At 46.5% G+C, this 16,551-nt stretch overlaps 1 protein-coding gene across 2 annotated transcripts in view; it reads right to left on the bottom strand.

Annotated features, from left to right (window-relative positions):
* The window catches only part of LOC139001736 (peptidyl-prolyl cis-trans isomerase E), a 13,918-nt gene extending 1,065 nt beyond the window's left edge, over positions 1-12,853 (bottom strand). The window contains exons 1-9 of one of the 2 annotated variants that reach the window (XM_070403258.1): positions 12,789-12,853; positions 11,691-11,789; positions 10,587-10,630; positions 10,090-10,116; positions 8,830-8,911; positions 7,994-8,094; positions 5,645-5,768; positions 926-1,111; positions 1-81 (exon numbers count right to left, since the gene is read on the bottom strand). The exon at positions 1-81 is cut by the window's left edge and continues 62 nt beyond it. In XM_070403258.1, coding sequence (XP_070259359.1) covers positions 1-81; positions 926-1,111; positions 5,645-5,768; positions 7,994-8,094; positions 8,830-8,911; positions 10,090-10,116; positions 10,587-10,630; positions 11,691-11,789; positions 12,789-12,819 — 775 coding nt within the window. In that variant the 5' untranslated portion in view covers positions 12,820-12,853. Of the gene's footprint in view, positions 82-925; positions 1,112-5,644; positions 5,769-7,993; positions 8,095-8,829; positions 8,912-10,089; positions 10,117-10,586; positions 10,631-11,690; positions 11,790-12,369; positions 12,421-12,788 lie in introns of those variants that run through there. The other variant, XM_070403257.1, reaches the window with a different exon arrangement.
* Positions 12,854-16,551: the final 3,698 nt, after the last annotated feature.

The raw sequence follows: 16,551 nt of genomic DNA, 5'->3' as shown, positions 1-16,551 counted from the left end.
CCAGCCAGTCCGTCTTGTCACACGTCAGGAAGAACTGGGAGCCGTTGGTGTTCGGGCCGGAGTTGGCCATGGAGAGCAGGCCTGGGGGGGAACGAGCAGTCAGTCCCTCCACCCGGCTCCCTCAGCCAGGCCCACGCTGGGACGGACAGACCATGCGATGTCTTTCTTCCCCTCAACTGACGGCAGTGCAACGGTGAGCAGGGTTTCAACCACTTTATACGGATTTAACCCTCCATTCACTCAACAAACACTTCCTGTCTACTTTGTAACCAGGCCTGTGCTGAGCCTGGGGGCACGGTCCCAGCTCCGGGGGAGCTCAGTCTAGTGGAAAAGCGTCACGAAAAGAGAGCTGTGCCGACAGCCATGACAGAGTGAGGCCGGGGACACAGACACCTGTGCAGGGACCGGACGCAGAGGCAGCCACATGGGGACCGTGTGTGTGTGCATGTGCACGCGTGTGTGACGTATGCTGGTGCACTGTCATGGAAGGCTCCCTGGAGGAGGGGCCATCTGAGTGTGTCTAAGAGGCCCAGGTTGGTGGGCTGAGGGCGTGTGGCACCAGGCGCTGCAGCTGGTGCGTGGTGGTGAGAAAGCCGCTCTGCCCGCTGGGCCTCGGCACGGTGCCCCTGTGGATGGACCTTGTCCCACCCCACTCTTAATGCAGAGCAGGGTGTTGCACATCTAACAGACCAGCCTGCGAATGTTTTAAATATTCAAGTATTGATTGTGTGTTTCTGATGTGTCAGCCGCTTTCCAGACACTGTGGTGAAAGAAGGCCCGCTCTAGCCAGGCGAACCCTTTCCCCTATTCACTAGCAGGGTCTCCTCCAGCCCCGACCCCTGACCAGAACCACAGCGACATCCCATCCCGCACAGGCATCCTGCCAGGCCCGGGCCCCTCAGCACAGCCCCTAATCAGGTCCCACCTGGTCCCGTGTGCTTGAGGATGAAGTTCTCATCATCGAACTTCCTCCCGTAGATGGACTTGCCCCCGGTGCCGTTGTGGTTGGTGAAATCGCCACCCTGGCACATGAACTGGGGGATGATGCGGTGGAAGCTGCTCCCCTTGAAGCCAAAGCCCTTCTCGTGGGTGCACAGGCAACGGAAATTCTCTGGGGTTGAGACAGGAAAAGGTGCTCAGATTAAAACACAAGCAAACAAAACCTCCCTGTAACTAGACTGAAAACTCTATTTTTAAAAATTTCCACTCTGTTTTGTGATACTAACATCTTAAAGGACTACAGGGGATTCTACCAGAGAGGGAGGAGTACATGAATTCTAGCTCCACTCCACTCTAAACCGTTGTCAAAGTAATTTTTTTAAAAGAAAAACCAAACAGGATCTTAGAAGAAAACAGAGGGGCAAATCTTTGTGACTTTGGATTTGGCAATTGTTTCTTAAATACGACACCAAAAGCATTGATAAAAGAAAAAATATATAAATTAGACCTCATCAAAATTAAAAACTTATATGCATCAAAGGACACTCTTAAGAGTGAAAAGGTCATTCATAGAATGGGAGAAAATATTTGCAAATCATATCTGATAAGGGGTTTAATATTCAGTATATGTAACTAATTCCTACAACTCAACAAAAGACTGGAATAGACATTTCTCCAAAGAAGATAGACAAATAACCAATAAAGCACATGAAAAGATGCTCAACATTAGTCATCAGGGAAATGTAGATCAAAACCATAATGAGATTGCCTGGCCGGCGTGGCTCGGTGGTTGAACATTGGCATATGAACCAGGAGGTCATGGTTCGATTCCCAGTCAGGACACATGCCCAGGTTGCAGGCCCAGTAGGTGATGTGCAGAAGGCAGCCCATCAATGATTCTCTCTATTCATTGATGTTTCTATCTCTCCCTTTCCACTCCTCTCTGAAATCCATCAATATATATATAATATTATTATTATATCTGTCTTTATTCCAACAGAGTCATACAATACAATTTTTTAAAATATATATTTTTATTGATTTCAGAGAGGAAGGGAGAGGGAGAGAGAGATAGAAACGTCAATGATGAGAGAGAATCATTGATTGGCTGCCTCCTGGATCGAGCCCGCAACCTGAGCATGTGCCCTGACCGGGTATCGAACTGTGACCTCCTAGTTCACAGGTCAACACTCAACCACTGTGCTATGCTGGTTGGGCCATACAATATAATTTTTAAAAATATATATATTTTAAAAACCATAATGAACCCTAGCCAGTTTGCTTCAGTGGATAGAGAGTCGGCCTATGGACAGAAGGGTCCTGGGTTCAATTCCAGTCAAGGGCATGTACCTCGGCTGCAGGCTCCTCCCTGGCCCAGGCCCTGGTCAGGGTGCATGCAGGAGGCAACCAATCGATGTGTTTCTCTCACATTGATGTTTCTCTGTCTTTCCCTCTTTCTTCCACTCTCTCTAAAATCAATGGGAAAATATCCTCGGTTGAAGATTACAAACAAAAAACAAAACCATAATGAGACCCCATTTTACATCTACTAGGATGGCTGTGATAAACAAAAATAACAAATGCTGGCGAGGATGTGGGGGAATTGGAACGCTTATACACTGCTGGCGAAATGTAAGTGGTGCAGCTGCTACAGAAGATAGCTTGAAGTTCCTCAAAAAGTTAAACATAATATTACCTTATGACCCAGCATTTCTACTCTTAAGTGTATACCCAAAAGAACGGAAAACAAGGATTTAAACACGTATGTTATTATGAATGTTTATACCAGCATTATTCACAATAGCCAGAAAGTGAAAGCAATGTTCAAGTGTCCATCAGCAAATGAATGGATAAACAGAATGTGGTCTATCCACACGATGGAATATTGTTTGGTCATAAAAATGAATGAAGTATTGATCTGTGCTATGACCCAGATGACATTTTAAAATGTTATGCTCAGTGAAATAAGCCAGACATAAAGGACAACTACTATATGATTCATTTATATAAAATATCTCAGGTAGGCAAATGCAGAAAGAAAGTAGATTAGGTTTCCAGGAGCTGGGGGGAGAAGTGCATAGAGAGTTACTGTCCAGTGGGTACAGAGTTTCTGTTTGGGGTAATAAAAAAATTGAAAATAGATACTGGTGATGGTTGTACACACTGTGAATACAATTAATGCCACTGAATTATATACTTAAAAAATGGATAAAAATGGATAAAGTGAAGGGGAAAAAAGGAGACAACAGCAACAAAAAATTTTGAAAACTTAAAAACAAAAAGAAGAGTCATAACTGGTATAACAGACCTAAAAAAGTTGAATCTTAAGCTGGTCAAGCCAAGAAGCAACTCAGTTTATGTTGCACAAACACCAAAAGCTCAGATAAGAGGGCAAAGGTAGATGTAACAAACAGTAAGTCTGGTTAAAAGCCTGTTTAAATAGCCAAGACCTGGAAACAACCTAAGTATCTTTTGATAGATGACTAGATAAAGATGTGGCCATAAAAAATGATGAAATATTGCCATTTGTGACAACATGGATAGATCTTGAAAGTATCACGCTAAGTGAAATAAGTTAGAAAAGGCAAGAACCATTTGATTTTAACTCATATGTGGGATATAAAAAAGCAACAAACATAAAAACAAAACAAACTCACAGACACAGATAACAGTTAGGGTTACCAGAGGGTGAGAGGGGTCGGGTGAGGATGAACAGCATAAACGGGGGCATAAAAATGGTGATGGAAGGAGACCTGACTTGGGGTGGGGAGCACACAACGCAATATACAGATGTATTATAGAATCGTAAACCCGAAACTTATAACATGCATGACATAACCACAGGGTGCTATAAAAAAGAACATTTAGAAAGTTACAGAGAGAAGTGAGAGAAACCAGAGGGGACAAAAGCAAAGAAAATAATTCGAGGAAATATTCCCAAGCCAAAGGATAAAACAGACTGTGCTGACTGGTAAGTGTGGGATGCAGAACAATTCTCCCCAAGGGTGCCCGTGCCCCAGTCGCTGGAACCTGAGCTATGCTGGGGCAGAGGCTCTCTGCATGGGACTAAGGGTATGGACCGTGAGGTGGGAGAGCAGCCCGGTGGGCCTAATAAATCATGAGCCTATAACCGAAGCTTTCCCAGCTGAAGTCACGAAGAAAGAAACACCAAAAGCTCAACATGAGACTGATCCGCCACGGCTGGCTCTGAAGGTGGAGCAAGGGGCCGCCAGCCTCTAGAAGCCAGAACAGCCCCAGCGACAGCCCGCTGGGAAATGGGCACCTCCGTCCTCCAGACGCAGGACACTAAATTCTGCCAACAACCTGATGTCCCTGGGAACAGCTCCTCCCCTAAGACTTCAGTAAGGAAGGCAGCAGCCTGGCTGCCACCTTCATTTAGCCCAATGAGACCCACGCCGGATTCTGCAAGGCAATACTTTGGTGTTCTTGTAAGCTGCTAAGTCTGTGCTAAGTTGTTGCAGCAGCAAAAGAAACCTAATACAGTAGGACCCACAAAAAGTCAGCATGACAGATAAAAGGAAATAAATCCGAAAGCACACGGTTTCTGAGTACGGGATAAACAGACCCTCCAAGGCGCTAGACCAGCATTATCGAACAGTTCTTCAGCACTTGGCTAGTGTAATTTAATTTAAATGGTCACATGTGGCTAGCGGCCTCCATATTGAACAGCATAGCTCTAGATAGAAAAAAGAAAGAGGTTTGTACAAAGGACCAAGCGTCAGAATGGCATTAGCCTTCTCTAGAATCCTACACCTACCTATCAATCAAGTGGGAAGGCACATTTTTTCAGATGTCAGTCTCCAAGAAGTTACCTCCCAAGTGCTTTTCTGCAGAAGCTGCAAAGTATGTCCTCTACTGAGACGAGGGAATAACCAAAGAAGAAGACAACTGAGGTGGCAACATAAGAGATGAGAGATCCCAGGACAATAGCAGTGAGAAGGCCTGGAAAGCAGCCCATCCAGGCTAAAGCAGCCACAAGGCTCAAGGCGGAGCTACTACAAGAAAGCGAAATTGACAGAGTATCTGATGTGTTTGAACATGATGAGCGATTTATAAAGGCAGGAGAATCTGGGACAGAATCAGGAAGAAATGCATAGAAGACTAAGCAAATGAGAAAGCAAGACAATTATGAATTCCGGGAAAAACAAAATGCTATGTATAAAAGAAGTTATCACCATTTGATGCTTACTTACATAGTTAAAATAACCTAAGACCTAACCAAAATTATGGTAACTATACAAGGAAGACAAAGAGATAGGAAAGATGATTTTATTTTATTTTCATTTTTAAATATGTTTTCATTGGTTTTAGAGAGGAAAAGAGGAGAGAGAGAAAAAAACACACACATCGATGTGAGAAACACTGATAGGTTGCCTCCCATATGTGCCCTGACTGGGCTTCGAACCCACCACCTTTTGGTGTATGGGACGATGCTCCAACCAACTGAGCAACCTGGCCAGGGCTATGTTTACTTATATATATATTTTTAAAGTATTACAAAAGAGTAAACCAGCACTTGTAAAGCTTCAAAAACGCTACCCACACTATCTGTTACTAGATTTCCGGATCCACTACTCAGGTCAGAAACAATGTCAAGGGCACCCGAACTGAGGCCCCAGAGAACCTTGGGAAGGCTCACTGCCCAGCCAGCAGCTTCCTACAGTCCCGACCGGAGCCTGCTCACCTGCCGTCATGGGAACGACGTCTGAGCGCAGGAGTATCTGGATGCGGCCGGCTGGCTTGTTCCCAATCTTGATGTCCATGTACACCTGAGGGTTCGACCGGGCCTTTTTGGCAGTGGGCTCTCCCTGGTGGAGAAGAAACCACTAGGTTAGAGAGAACTCCCTGAGCAGGGCAGCGAGAAGTCTTCTGCATACACACCCAGAACCCAAGTGCAGAGTGCAGGCTGGAGTGAGGTGCCGACAGGGGAGGCCTGGGCCCTGCTGGGGCTGCAGGAGGCAGAGGCCATGCCAGCACGGAGCTGGACATCAGTGACAGACCTCCAGCCCACAGGCACGTTATCTCATCACACTGGGCCTCAGACAGAGGCCTGCTTCACTCTCCCTGAAGTCACGTATAACACTGTTCTGGCCCAACACAACTCTCAACACCTTCAAACACCAGCTCCAGCCCGCTCACCTCACTCCAGTTAAACAGACCCTTTTATGTAGCACCATCCCCTCCTTCTATGCTTAGTTATGTGCAGCCAAAGGCTGGCTACCGAGGAAGCAAGGAGGGCAGCCCTCTGGCTTGGGCCTAAGTGCTCAGAGACAATGGAAGAGGTGGAGGGGGCCTTGCCTTATCCCCAAGTAGACAAAGCTAAGCAGAGGACAAGGAGACATTTAACACAGCCATCATATCTGTTCCAAAGAGAGAAGTCAAAGATTCATAACGTGTCTGTGGTTCAGTTTAACAAATGTACTGAAGATACTATTTCTATCATTTGCTGCTAACAGCAGTAGCGGCAAATACTCACATACTCACTTGCCACGTACAGAATACTATTCTAAACGTCTTATGTATATCAGCTCATTTAATACTCAGAACCACCCTAGGTCGGGACCACTACTATCCCCATTTTATAGATGGGGAAACCGAGGCACACTGAAGTTCAGTCACTTGCCCAAGATCACAGAGGTGGTAAGCAGTACAGCTGGAATTCAAACCGAAGCACTCACACAACCCGCCCAGTCCATGCTCTGAATCACATCACCCCACCTGATGTAGTTATTAACAAGATGCATAATACAAGGCCCCTATCCTCACAGAGTTTGCTGCTTAGAAAGAGAAAGGCAACAAGCACTTGAGTAGCCTGTACAAAAGCAGAGACATAGAGGGAAATACAAAGCCTGGTGTTACCATGTGGGGACTGCAGTGTGGAGAGGGGAGGGGGCAGGGGCAGGGGCAAGAACTTGGAGAGTCCCTCTTGGCCTTTACCTCGAGGGACAGATGATGGGGAGTCAGAAAAGATATCAGTAGGAGAGTTAGATGATGGGTCTTGTGCTTTAAAAAGATCATTCTAGCCGTCTTTAGGAAAGACTGGAGGAGAGCAGGATTCTAGCCAGAGAGTAGTTAGGGAGCTGCTGTAATTATCCAAATGAGATGAGAGGCTAAATCAGGACGATGGAACAATCAGGGAGGGGGATTCAAGGGAGACGTAAGAGAAAAACTAGCAGAATGTGATGATATGTTGTCTCTATTTTAAAGAGGGGTCTAGATGATCTACGGGTATTGCACTGGCTGCGAGGGCCATTCATATGCTCTGCTTTGTATCCAAACTTCTGGCCTGGGTCAACGTGTGGATGGATGGTGGCACGTTAACAAGCTTGAGAATACAGGAAGAACAGGATAGAGAAGGGAGAGCACCTGTTCTGGCAATCTGAAGCTGCCTGTGCGCTTTGAAGCACAATGTCTAAAGCTCAACACTAGAAACAGACCGGGGAGTCAGCAGCACCAGAGAGGCTTCGAAAATCAGACTGGCTGCCACTATTTTGGCCGAAAGAAGAGAGTGATGCCATGAGCCAAGAAAGAAGCAACATTCACGAGGGAGGAAAGGCCTGAGAAGCAATGATCAGAGAGAGGTATGCTGAGAGAGAGGTATGCAAGTGCCTCGGCGGGTCTCTGAGGGAGCGAGAGCCTCAGACCTGTGAAGGTGGTACCACTACCATCCTCACTCTCCTGTGTCAGGACAGGACCAGGAATACCGTGGACCCGTTGAAGGAGGAGGGCTGACCAGGAGGAGCACTCACTACCCTTCCTCACGGGGGGGAGGGGGGCCTTCCTCCTCGTCAGCTGCCAATCACAAATCAGTACCTAAACTAGCTAAGAAGCTGACAAGTTCATTGCCCAGAGCACAAGGATGAGGCTTAAAGCCTCTCTCGTTAGTTCCCTCAATAGTGCCTTCACCGAAGTACTAGAGGTCCCTTTCATCCTCTCTACTTGTGAATATATATTTTCAAGTTTCCGTAAAACTTTAAAAGAAGGCTCCTGTGGAAGCACCGGCCTCCCCTCCAGAAGCGCGCCTTCCTCTCACCTCTTGTGCTTCTGCTTTGGGGGGCTCCGACCCCTCTTCCTCTTTATTCTCTTCCAGAGTCTTCCCAGAGAACTTCTTCAACCAGTCATCATCTGACCAAACTGAAGGGAAAGAATCAAACAAATGTCAAGAGAGTCAAGCTCGTCCTAGCCGGTTTGGCTCCGTGGGTAGAGTGTCAGCTCATAGACTGAAGGGTCCCAGGTTCGATTCCAGTCAGGAGCACGTACCTCGGTTGCAGGCTTGATCCCTGACCCTGATTGGGGCACATGCAACCAATGTGCCTCTCTCACATCGATGTTTCTTTCTCTGTCTCTCCCTCTCCCTTCCACTCAAAAATCAATGGAAAATATCTTCGGGAGAGGATTAACAACAACAACAAAAGAGATCCCAGCTATGAGCCCACTGCTAAGTAGCTGCTTTGGTCAGCGAAGTGGAACATACTCTGTGGCCCTCTCAGCCACAGATTCCGCCTGGGGAACTCCCAAGGTAAGACAAGTTCCCACTGGGAGTGTCAGCCCTGAGGTCTAGTGCTCAGCAGGGCTAAGGGACAAAGCCATGTCAAAGGGAAAAGTGTAGTCTTGCCAGGTCTGCCCTTGGTGGAACACCCCAGGAACAAGAAAACGGGGGAAGAGAAGGGAGCAGGCAGGGTTTCTCCATAATGGAAACAATTACCCTGAGAAGCTCAAACTCTTATTCCCCACAAAAGTGGCGCATGCCCTTCAGCTACTCCTGTTCACCAGAAGTGCACTCAGCACCCATTTCCAGGTAACAGGGATAAAAACGCAACTAGGGCCACACTGGAGGACATGATGGGGAACCTGTGGTGGCCCCCTCACCTGGTCTGGAAGAGCCTTCCTTAATCCTCATTGGTTTGGCCAAATTGACGCGAATCGTCCGTCCAAAGAGTTCAGATTCATTCTGAAAAGATGGAAAATTCAGCTGCTTAAACTCTGTTAAGGTAAAAGAGTCAGACAGGTTTTCCATGTGCATCTTCAGATCTTTGAGGCATGCTCCAATTTGTTCTCCCCGAACCCCTGAGCTCCTACCAGCAAGCTCTGCACCCACCACAAAGCAGCCCTTGGGTTGCAGGGAGATGTCTCCCTGGAGCCAGCCCACACCTTCCTTGAAACGCCAGCAAAGAACTGTGCTACCAACAGTAACTCCGGGCTCAGCGTTATGAGGGTAAATGCGGTTTCTAAGTACCTGAGTTCACCTTCAAAAGGCAAGATCAGCTTTGAAATGGGGAGAAATGATCTCTCTCTGATAATTGAGGAATATGTTCGGCAAACGGGTAACAGAGACCAGGAATAAAGGAGAACCTTACTATCCAAAGATAACTGGTACCAGGAAAGGACACTTAATGTGAGTCCATTTAGAGCAGTGAAGAAAATTTTTATCATAAAAAGAAAAAAAGGTGTGACTCGGACTTTACTGTGATGAAACTAAAAATAATGAAAATAAATTTCTTATAGTTCAAATTCAGGTTTAACTATGCACGGATTTGCAGAACACATATGCAGCGGGTGCTGATTAATTTGCAGTATATTTTCCAACAAAATTCTAAACCACAGGATGATAGGACACCTCTGCACTGCGTATCTGACATTAAAAGCACAGGGATCTCAAAGAGCGCACAGAAACTCAAGAACTTCATCATTTTCCCCAAGGACCGCTCCAGGACATTCAAATCATTTGCATCAGCAGCACACCCCATTATTATCCTGATTGAATTTCTCCGATCAATTGTTAACTGGTCTAACGCTTCATGGAATCCTGCCTCTTTTGCAAAATATGCAACTTCACTGTGCAGTCAGATTGCGTAGTGTTTGCAATTTATTACCCTGGACATGGGGTAGTCGGTAAGAGATCGGCCAATAAGGATGATTAGTATTTATGTTATTGTTAATGGGGAAGATATTTGAGTGAGGATTAACCTTGTAAGTGATTAATTCACAGCGAATATTTTCATATGACGACAGTTTTTACTTCCTCATGCAACCTTATAACTTTGGAGATTCAGCAAACCAATATATAAACAAGGAGCCCTCTGTGCCACCAAAACCAACTTCAGTAAGAGTGAAGACTCCCGGCCATACCATGTTGTCGATGGCTGCTGCAGCATCCTGTCAAGAAAAGACAAAGTACAAGTTTAGCTTCTTGTGGTGTCTAAACATATACTCAGTAGCAAAAATAACCCCCACAAAAAATCACAACAGGAAAAAGTCACCCCTCTAGTCCCTGCCTAGGTGGCATGTGTGTCTGACAAAGAGCGCTTCCTGGCTGACTCTGGTGCTGGTGGTGCAGCCATTTGCCATCTGGTGGAAGGCATAAGAAATAACCACAGCGCTGCCAGGCGAGGAGGCCCAATGAGCGGGGCTGCAGGAGCTCTGCAGAGCAAGAGGGGGAGCTGGCTGGTGTGCCCTGTTAACCACAGTCTACGATTTGACTAAGTGAGGGAAGTGTTTCTTCAAACAGCACTTCTGTCCTCTGGAAGCATCAGCACGAGGCCCAGAAACCTAACCAAAAGGAGCACAGCTCCCTCTGTAATCAGTAATAACACGAAGATGAAACATGGTTAACGGAATTTTCTCACCTCTGCCAACTCAAATTCAACAAAAGCAAATCCTCGGTGCTTTTCTGAAAAAAGGGAAAACAAAAACAAGTAATTACCCTTTAGGGCAAGGGGAAGATGATCACGAGGAAAGTGAAGCCAGTTACAAGCCATATCCAGACATTAGAAATTCCCCCAGATCCCTATTTCAGAAGAAGAAATCTCATTCTTTAATTTTTCCTAGTTTAAACATTTCAAGCTATATTACACGTTGCTTTTTTAGTGAACATGGCTCAATAATGAACTATACTTTTAATCTTTAAAATAAGTATTCCAATTTTTCTACCAAAGACAAATTAAAACCTTAACCTTTGCATGCAAGGCAACTAGAAAAATGAAGCCATTTACTAGTAAACTATTCATTCCAACTATATATTTTGAGCATCAACTGTACATAAAGCATGAACCTGGATAAGGACACTCATACTTTATCCTCAGGAAAATGCTGATCTATCTAGAAAGGCCAAGCATAGCAGGGTAAATTTAATTGACCAACTAACTTTAGAGAATCAATAGAGCCTTATTGTTTTTTACAGTTAAAGATCCCAGGCCCAGAGAATTTAAAGACCTTGCTTAACAACCATGCAGGGTCGATGACAGAGCTGGCCTAAAACTCCAATCTTCAAAATAGAAAACTGAACTGTAACTGCGATATCTATTGAAGGAAAACTTACCCAGGTGCACAGAGGCTAGGCCCCCATTGTTAGGGCAAGGATGCCCTGTTTATAGCACAGCTGCCAAGATGGGAGCAGCTGTGGCGGGGTCCCCAGTAGATATTTTGAAACAACATTCAGGTCCACTTTGAGCCCATGTAGCTCAAAATCTATCTTCCTACTGGGCTACTGAAAATTGTTTTATCTCAAATCCAATAGATGGGACTCTGCAGAGTTATGTTACAGTTCACAACCACAAGCCTCAGAACATTCCTTCTGCATCAAGATCACTGCCATGCTACCCTACTGAGGCACCCTCCAGAACTTTCCTACATACCAACCATATCATATACTGTGACAGGACTTAAAAAAAATTTTTTTAAGTTATTTTCTCAGTAGGATTCTGACCATAAGAGACACTAAAAGGACTCACCTGTTTCATAATCCAGAGGAATCTGAATATCTGTGATATCTCCAAAAGGGATAAAAGCTGCATGAAGAACTTTGTCATCCACCTCCTCTGCAAGTCCACCTGCAAAGAAGCCAAGGGCCTTCTGAGCCACTGAACTTTATTCTCTTGAGAAGTCCCTGCAGCCCAGGTAGCATCCAGTCCTTCGGGTACATAAGTACTCCTTTCAACTGCTCCGTCACCCACACTTATAAATCACACTGCTCTCTTCACCCTTCTTGCAGGCCCTCACCGAGTCCCAGAATTATTGCAATAGCGTCTTAATTGATTTTCCTCTCCTCCACAGAGCTAACTGGACAGATCCTGGGAATGTGCAGATTTTAACCCATTGCTTCCCTGCTTAAACTCCTCCAAAGGTTTCCTACTGTCCTCAGGATAAAGTACAAACTCTTCAGCAGGCTTTTCATAACTGGAGCCCTCCCCACCTCTTCAGCTCTTCCCTCTCTGCTTCCCCAACTCTCTGGGTTCCTCTCTGGGTTCCCTAAAATGACCCACCTGCTCACAAGTGTAAGGCTATTTCACACTTTTGGGCTTTTGCTCTTGCTGCTCCCTTTCAGTAAATACACTTGCCCCTATTTTGACCGTCTGGCTGAAACCGGATCATCAGCGCCAGCATCACGGCATCTTGAAAGTTTGCTCTCACCTCTCCAGACGGAGGGATCATTGCTCCCCGTACCCAGACCCATGTCATCGATGTCCGTCCCCACCAAAGCACCCATCAAACTGTGCTACTGAAGTTATTCTCACTTCTACCTGGCTAGTCTGAGGACCCCTTCCTTGGGGGCCTGGGTTGAGCCCCCGTTGCAAGCGAGAGTTGGTCAAATGAATGGGCGCGAGCATCTGGAGGCCCATAATATTCCTCTACCAAACCTCCGGGTCCAGAAGGTAGAGGGGTTCCTGTTAGGGGTTGGCGGGCTTGGAAGGGAACCAGAAAGGTCTTTACGTCTCGGGCTAACACCTGAAGCAAAGCAGTACCGCCATAGATCCCTCCTAGACAGCTCCTCGCCGCCCCCCGCGTCTGGGCCCGCGCCCAGACCCCGCCGGGTGCCCGCGGCTGCTCACCCACGTACAGCACACGCTTGGTAGTGGCCATCTTGCTCCCGCGCTCTTCCTCCGGAAGCCGGCGCCCGGCCCGCCCCCTTCCCAGGCCCCGCCCCGCGTCTCGGCGCTCCCAAGCCCCGCCCCTCCGCTCGGCCCCGCCCCGCATCTTGGCGCTCGCAGGCCCCGCCCACTCCAAGCGGCCCAGTCCCGTGCCTCAGGGCTCGCAGGCCCCGCCCCTCGCTCGGCCCCGCCCCGCGTCTTGGCGCTCGGCCCCGCCCCGCCCCGCCCCGCCCCGCCCACTCCGCGCGGCTGGTGCTGCCTCCGGCTCCTGGGAAAGGTCTGGCGCCGTGGGAGGTGCCCCCGGGTGGGAGAAGCTGCGTGGTCCGGGCGCGCCGGGTGCTCAGTGCTGCTGGAAACAATCCTGGGCCCAACCCGTCCGGGTCCGCAAATAATAAACTACTACAAATACACTACGGTCCGTGGGCCATCCCTGGACAACCTGCAAGCTAGGGCTGGTTTTTACATTTTCAAATACTCGAGAAAAACATTAAAACAAGAATAGCTCGTGACACATGAAAATGTATAAAATTCAATTTTCAGTATCCAGAAATAAGGTTTATGGGAACACAGTCGTGCTCATTCCTAAAAGTATTGTCTGGCTGCTTTCACACTACAAGGGCAAGAGACCTATGGCCCCCACTTGGCTCTCTAGGAGAAAAGTGTGCGGACTCTTGGTATAAACGAGCTAAAACATAAGTCACAGATGGACATGTGGTAGAAAACTATGGGGCCACCTGTTGTAGATAGAGCAGTGGGTTGCGACTTCCCTGAAGTCACATTTAAGCTGAAACCTAGAAAGAGGAGGAAGCAGGGGCAAGGATTTCAGGGAGAGGAGGCAGCTACTGCGCACTCAGGGAACCAAAGGCCAGGACGTGGGGCACAGACATCTGGCAGGAAAGGTGGGCAGGAGCCACACCGTGCAGGGCCCTGTAAGCCATGTGGAGGATTTGGGAGCCTAAGAAGATACCAAACGTAACTGGGGGAGTTCATGGTCACACTTATGTTCTAAAATGTGCTCTCTGGAGGGAGTCAATGGGAGGGCAGGGAGGGGACATATGTAATATGTTCAACAATAAAGAATTATTTTAAAATGAATGAATGAATGAATGAATGAATGAATGAAATGTGCTCTCTCTGACCACTGCCCAGAATGGATAGGGCTGAGCCATGAAGATCAGGAGGTAGATGCAGAAAACTAAGGAAGAATTGATGGTGGCTTTCTCCCTCCAGTCCTAACCTGATCAAAGTCAGGACAGTTCAATACCTGAATGCTACCATTCAGAATGCTAGGGGCAGAGAAGGGTCAGCAACAGTCTGAGCAAATTCAGTCCTCTGAGAGAGGAGTGGTGGGAATATAAAGCAACCATATAAATTCTCGTATGTATATATTCAGATATATAATAAAATGCAATATGATCAGAAGGAGGAGGTGAAATGGACACCTGCTCTGTGTCAGGCCTAGTGCTAGACAACTATTCACAGACATGTAGTCCTCACAGACTTTTTCAGGTACAGATTACCATCCCATTTGACCCACCACACCCAATGAGCTCAAATAATTTGCTCACATTAGCAAATAATGACTGAGTATTGAATGTACTTATTGAATATACAAAACTGCAATAACTGACTTCAGTGGCACAGCTCTTTTCTAAAGACTACATTATCCCTTTCAGAGGGATTCCCAAGAGTGACTGGTCCAAAGGGGATGCCTATCAAAGCAGTTATCATTATTATAACCATCCTATCTCTCTCATAAAATGTTCCAGAAACATTAGATGTTCCTAGATGTCAATTTCTAGATGATTCTTTGAGGTCAGTGATGATCTCAAGCCTAAAAGCAGGTTCCTGAGGCTATAGAAAAAAATTTTTTTTTAAATCCATTAAGTTTTGGAAATTCCATCTTTAGAGACTGTTAAGTAGGTGAAACGAGTGGGGGAGTGGGGCACATGGGCTTCTGAAGGGAGCAGTTAGACATCATGATCACAGTACAATTTGTATCTATTTTTTAAAAATCCCCTTCTCTCCTACTAGAGAAAGCATTTTGGGAGCAGAGACCTTGTCAGTTTACCACTGTAGCTCCAGCCCACGCTGCACAATTCCTTGGCATTTAGTGGAGTGTTAATATCTGATGAATGAAGCAGAGAAAAGCTTCTTTCAAATAATGTTGAAATGGAAAACTCTATTAATAGCACATTGGGTGCCTGATCCTCCTTTGCAGAGGCTGAATCACAGGACGTGGGCTGCCATTACGGGAGGTGCATTTATGTGGGGAGCAGCCCAAGGAGCATGAGCAGGTACTATGTGCTGCAGCAGTGGAAACCCCTAAAGAAAAGAACAAGCCAAATTAAAGCCCATCACTCAGCAACCACAGTCTCCAGGAGTCCTCCTTCCTTGGACTCAGCGGTTATACCCTGGAGACTGTTGGGGGGATGAGAAGGTAAGACATTCTCTCTGCTAGCCAGGGACACTTTGCTCCACTGGTGACAGGAGAAACTGATGTCCAGTCTGCCAGAGCCTAGAGCAGCCGTGGGCAAACTACGGCCCGCGGGCTGGATCCGGCCTGTTTGAAATGAATAAAACTAAAAAAAAAAAAAAGACCGTACCCTTTTATGTAATGATGTTTACTTTGAATTTATATTAGTTCACACAAACACTCCATCCATGCTTTTGTTCCGGCCCTCCGGTCCAGTTTAAGAACCCATTGTGGCCCTGGAGTCAAAAAGTTTGCCCACCCCTGGCCTAGAGCCTGTGGCCACTTTTCCTGCCTTTCACTATCTTATCACAGCACTGGATTCACCAATGACCTAGACTCCAGTCCTAGCTATGGCAGGTTCCAAATTCTCAGACAGTGGTTCTGAACTTGAGCAGGCATCAGAATCATCGGGGGGCGGGGGGGGGGGGGGGGGGGGGCGGGGTGTTATTAAAACACAGATTTCTGGCCTCCACTCCCAGAGTTGCTGATTTAGTAGGTCCAGGGTGGAACTGGGAACTAGGGACACTGAAGCTGCTGGCTGGGGAGGCACACTTTGAGAACCACTTTTTCCAAGAAAAGTTAGGACCTATCAGTATAGCCAGGACAGTGTTGCTCAGTGGTTGAGCATCAACCCATGAACCAGGAGGTCACGGTTCAATTCCCTGTCAGGGCACATGCCTGGGTCGCCAGCTCGATTGCCAGTAGAGGGGCGTGCAGGAGGCAGCCAATCAATGATTCTCTCTCATCATTGGTATTTCTATCTCTCCCTTCCTTTTTGAAATACATTTAAAAAAAAAACATTTAAAAAATCTAAAAAAAAAAAAGAGCAGGTCAGTATAAGCAATCTATTATGGGTACAAAGAACAAAGAGGTGTGTTGTCTGTAAAAAGTTTCCAAACAACAATAAGACAACTAGAAAATTGATCATATTATATCATCATCATCATGCACAGGCAACTCTGAACAATATGAATTACAAAATACTCTTCCTGGAAAAAACTTTCAATGGTCAAAGTTGAAATAAGTCCTGTGACTACTCTGGAATATGGTTCAAATTAGCAGATTTTTATCACTTAGTCTTTATAAATATTGTATTCTCTATAAAAGCTAATTTTGGACTCTATTTATGCAGTCAGTCTCCAACACCCTTAGACTCAGCTACATACAAATATTTGTAGAGGAAGTTCCTGGTGGTTCAGAATGGTTTGAGCTCCTTCAAACTCAGTTTGGGCACAATTTGTGTTTAAC

The sequence above is a fragment of the Myotis yumanensis genome, unplaced genomic scaffold (genome assembly GCF_028538775.1).
Source record: "Myotis yumanensis isolate MYYU_CA2020_CCGP unplaced genomic scaffold, mMyoYum1.0.hap1 SCAF_2, whole genome shotgun sequence".
NCBI lineage: Eukaryota > Metazoa > Chordata > Mammalia > Chiroptera > Vespertilionidae > Myotis > Myotis yumanensis.
The sequence above is the reverse complement of the archived record's forward strand: the minus strand, read 5'-3'. Positions and strand labels throughout refer to the sequence as shown.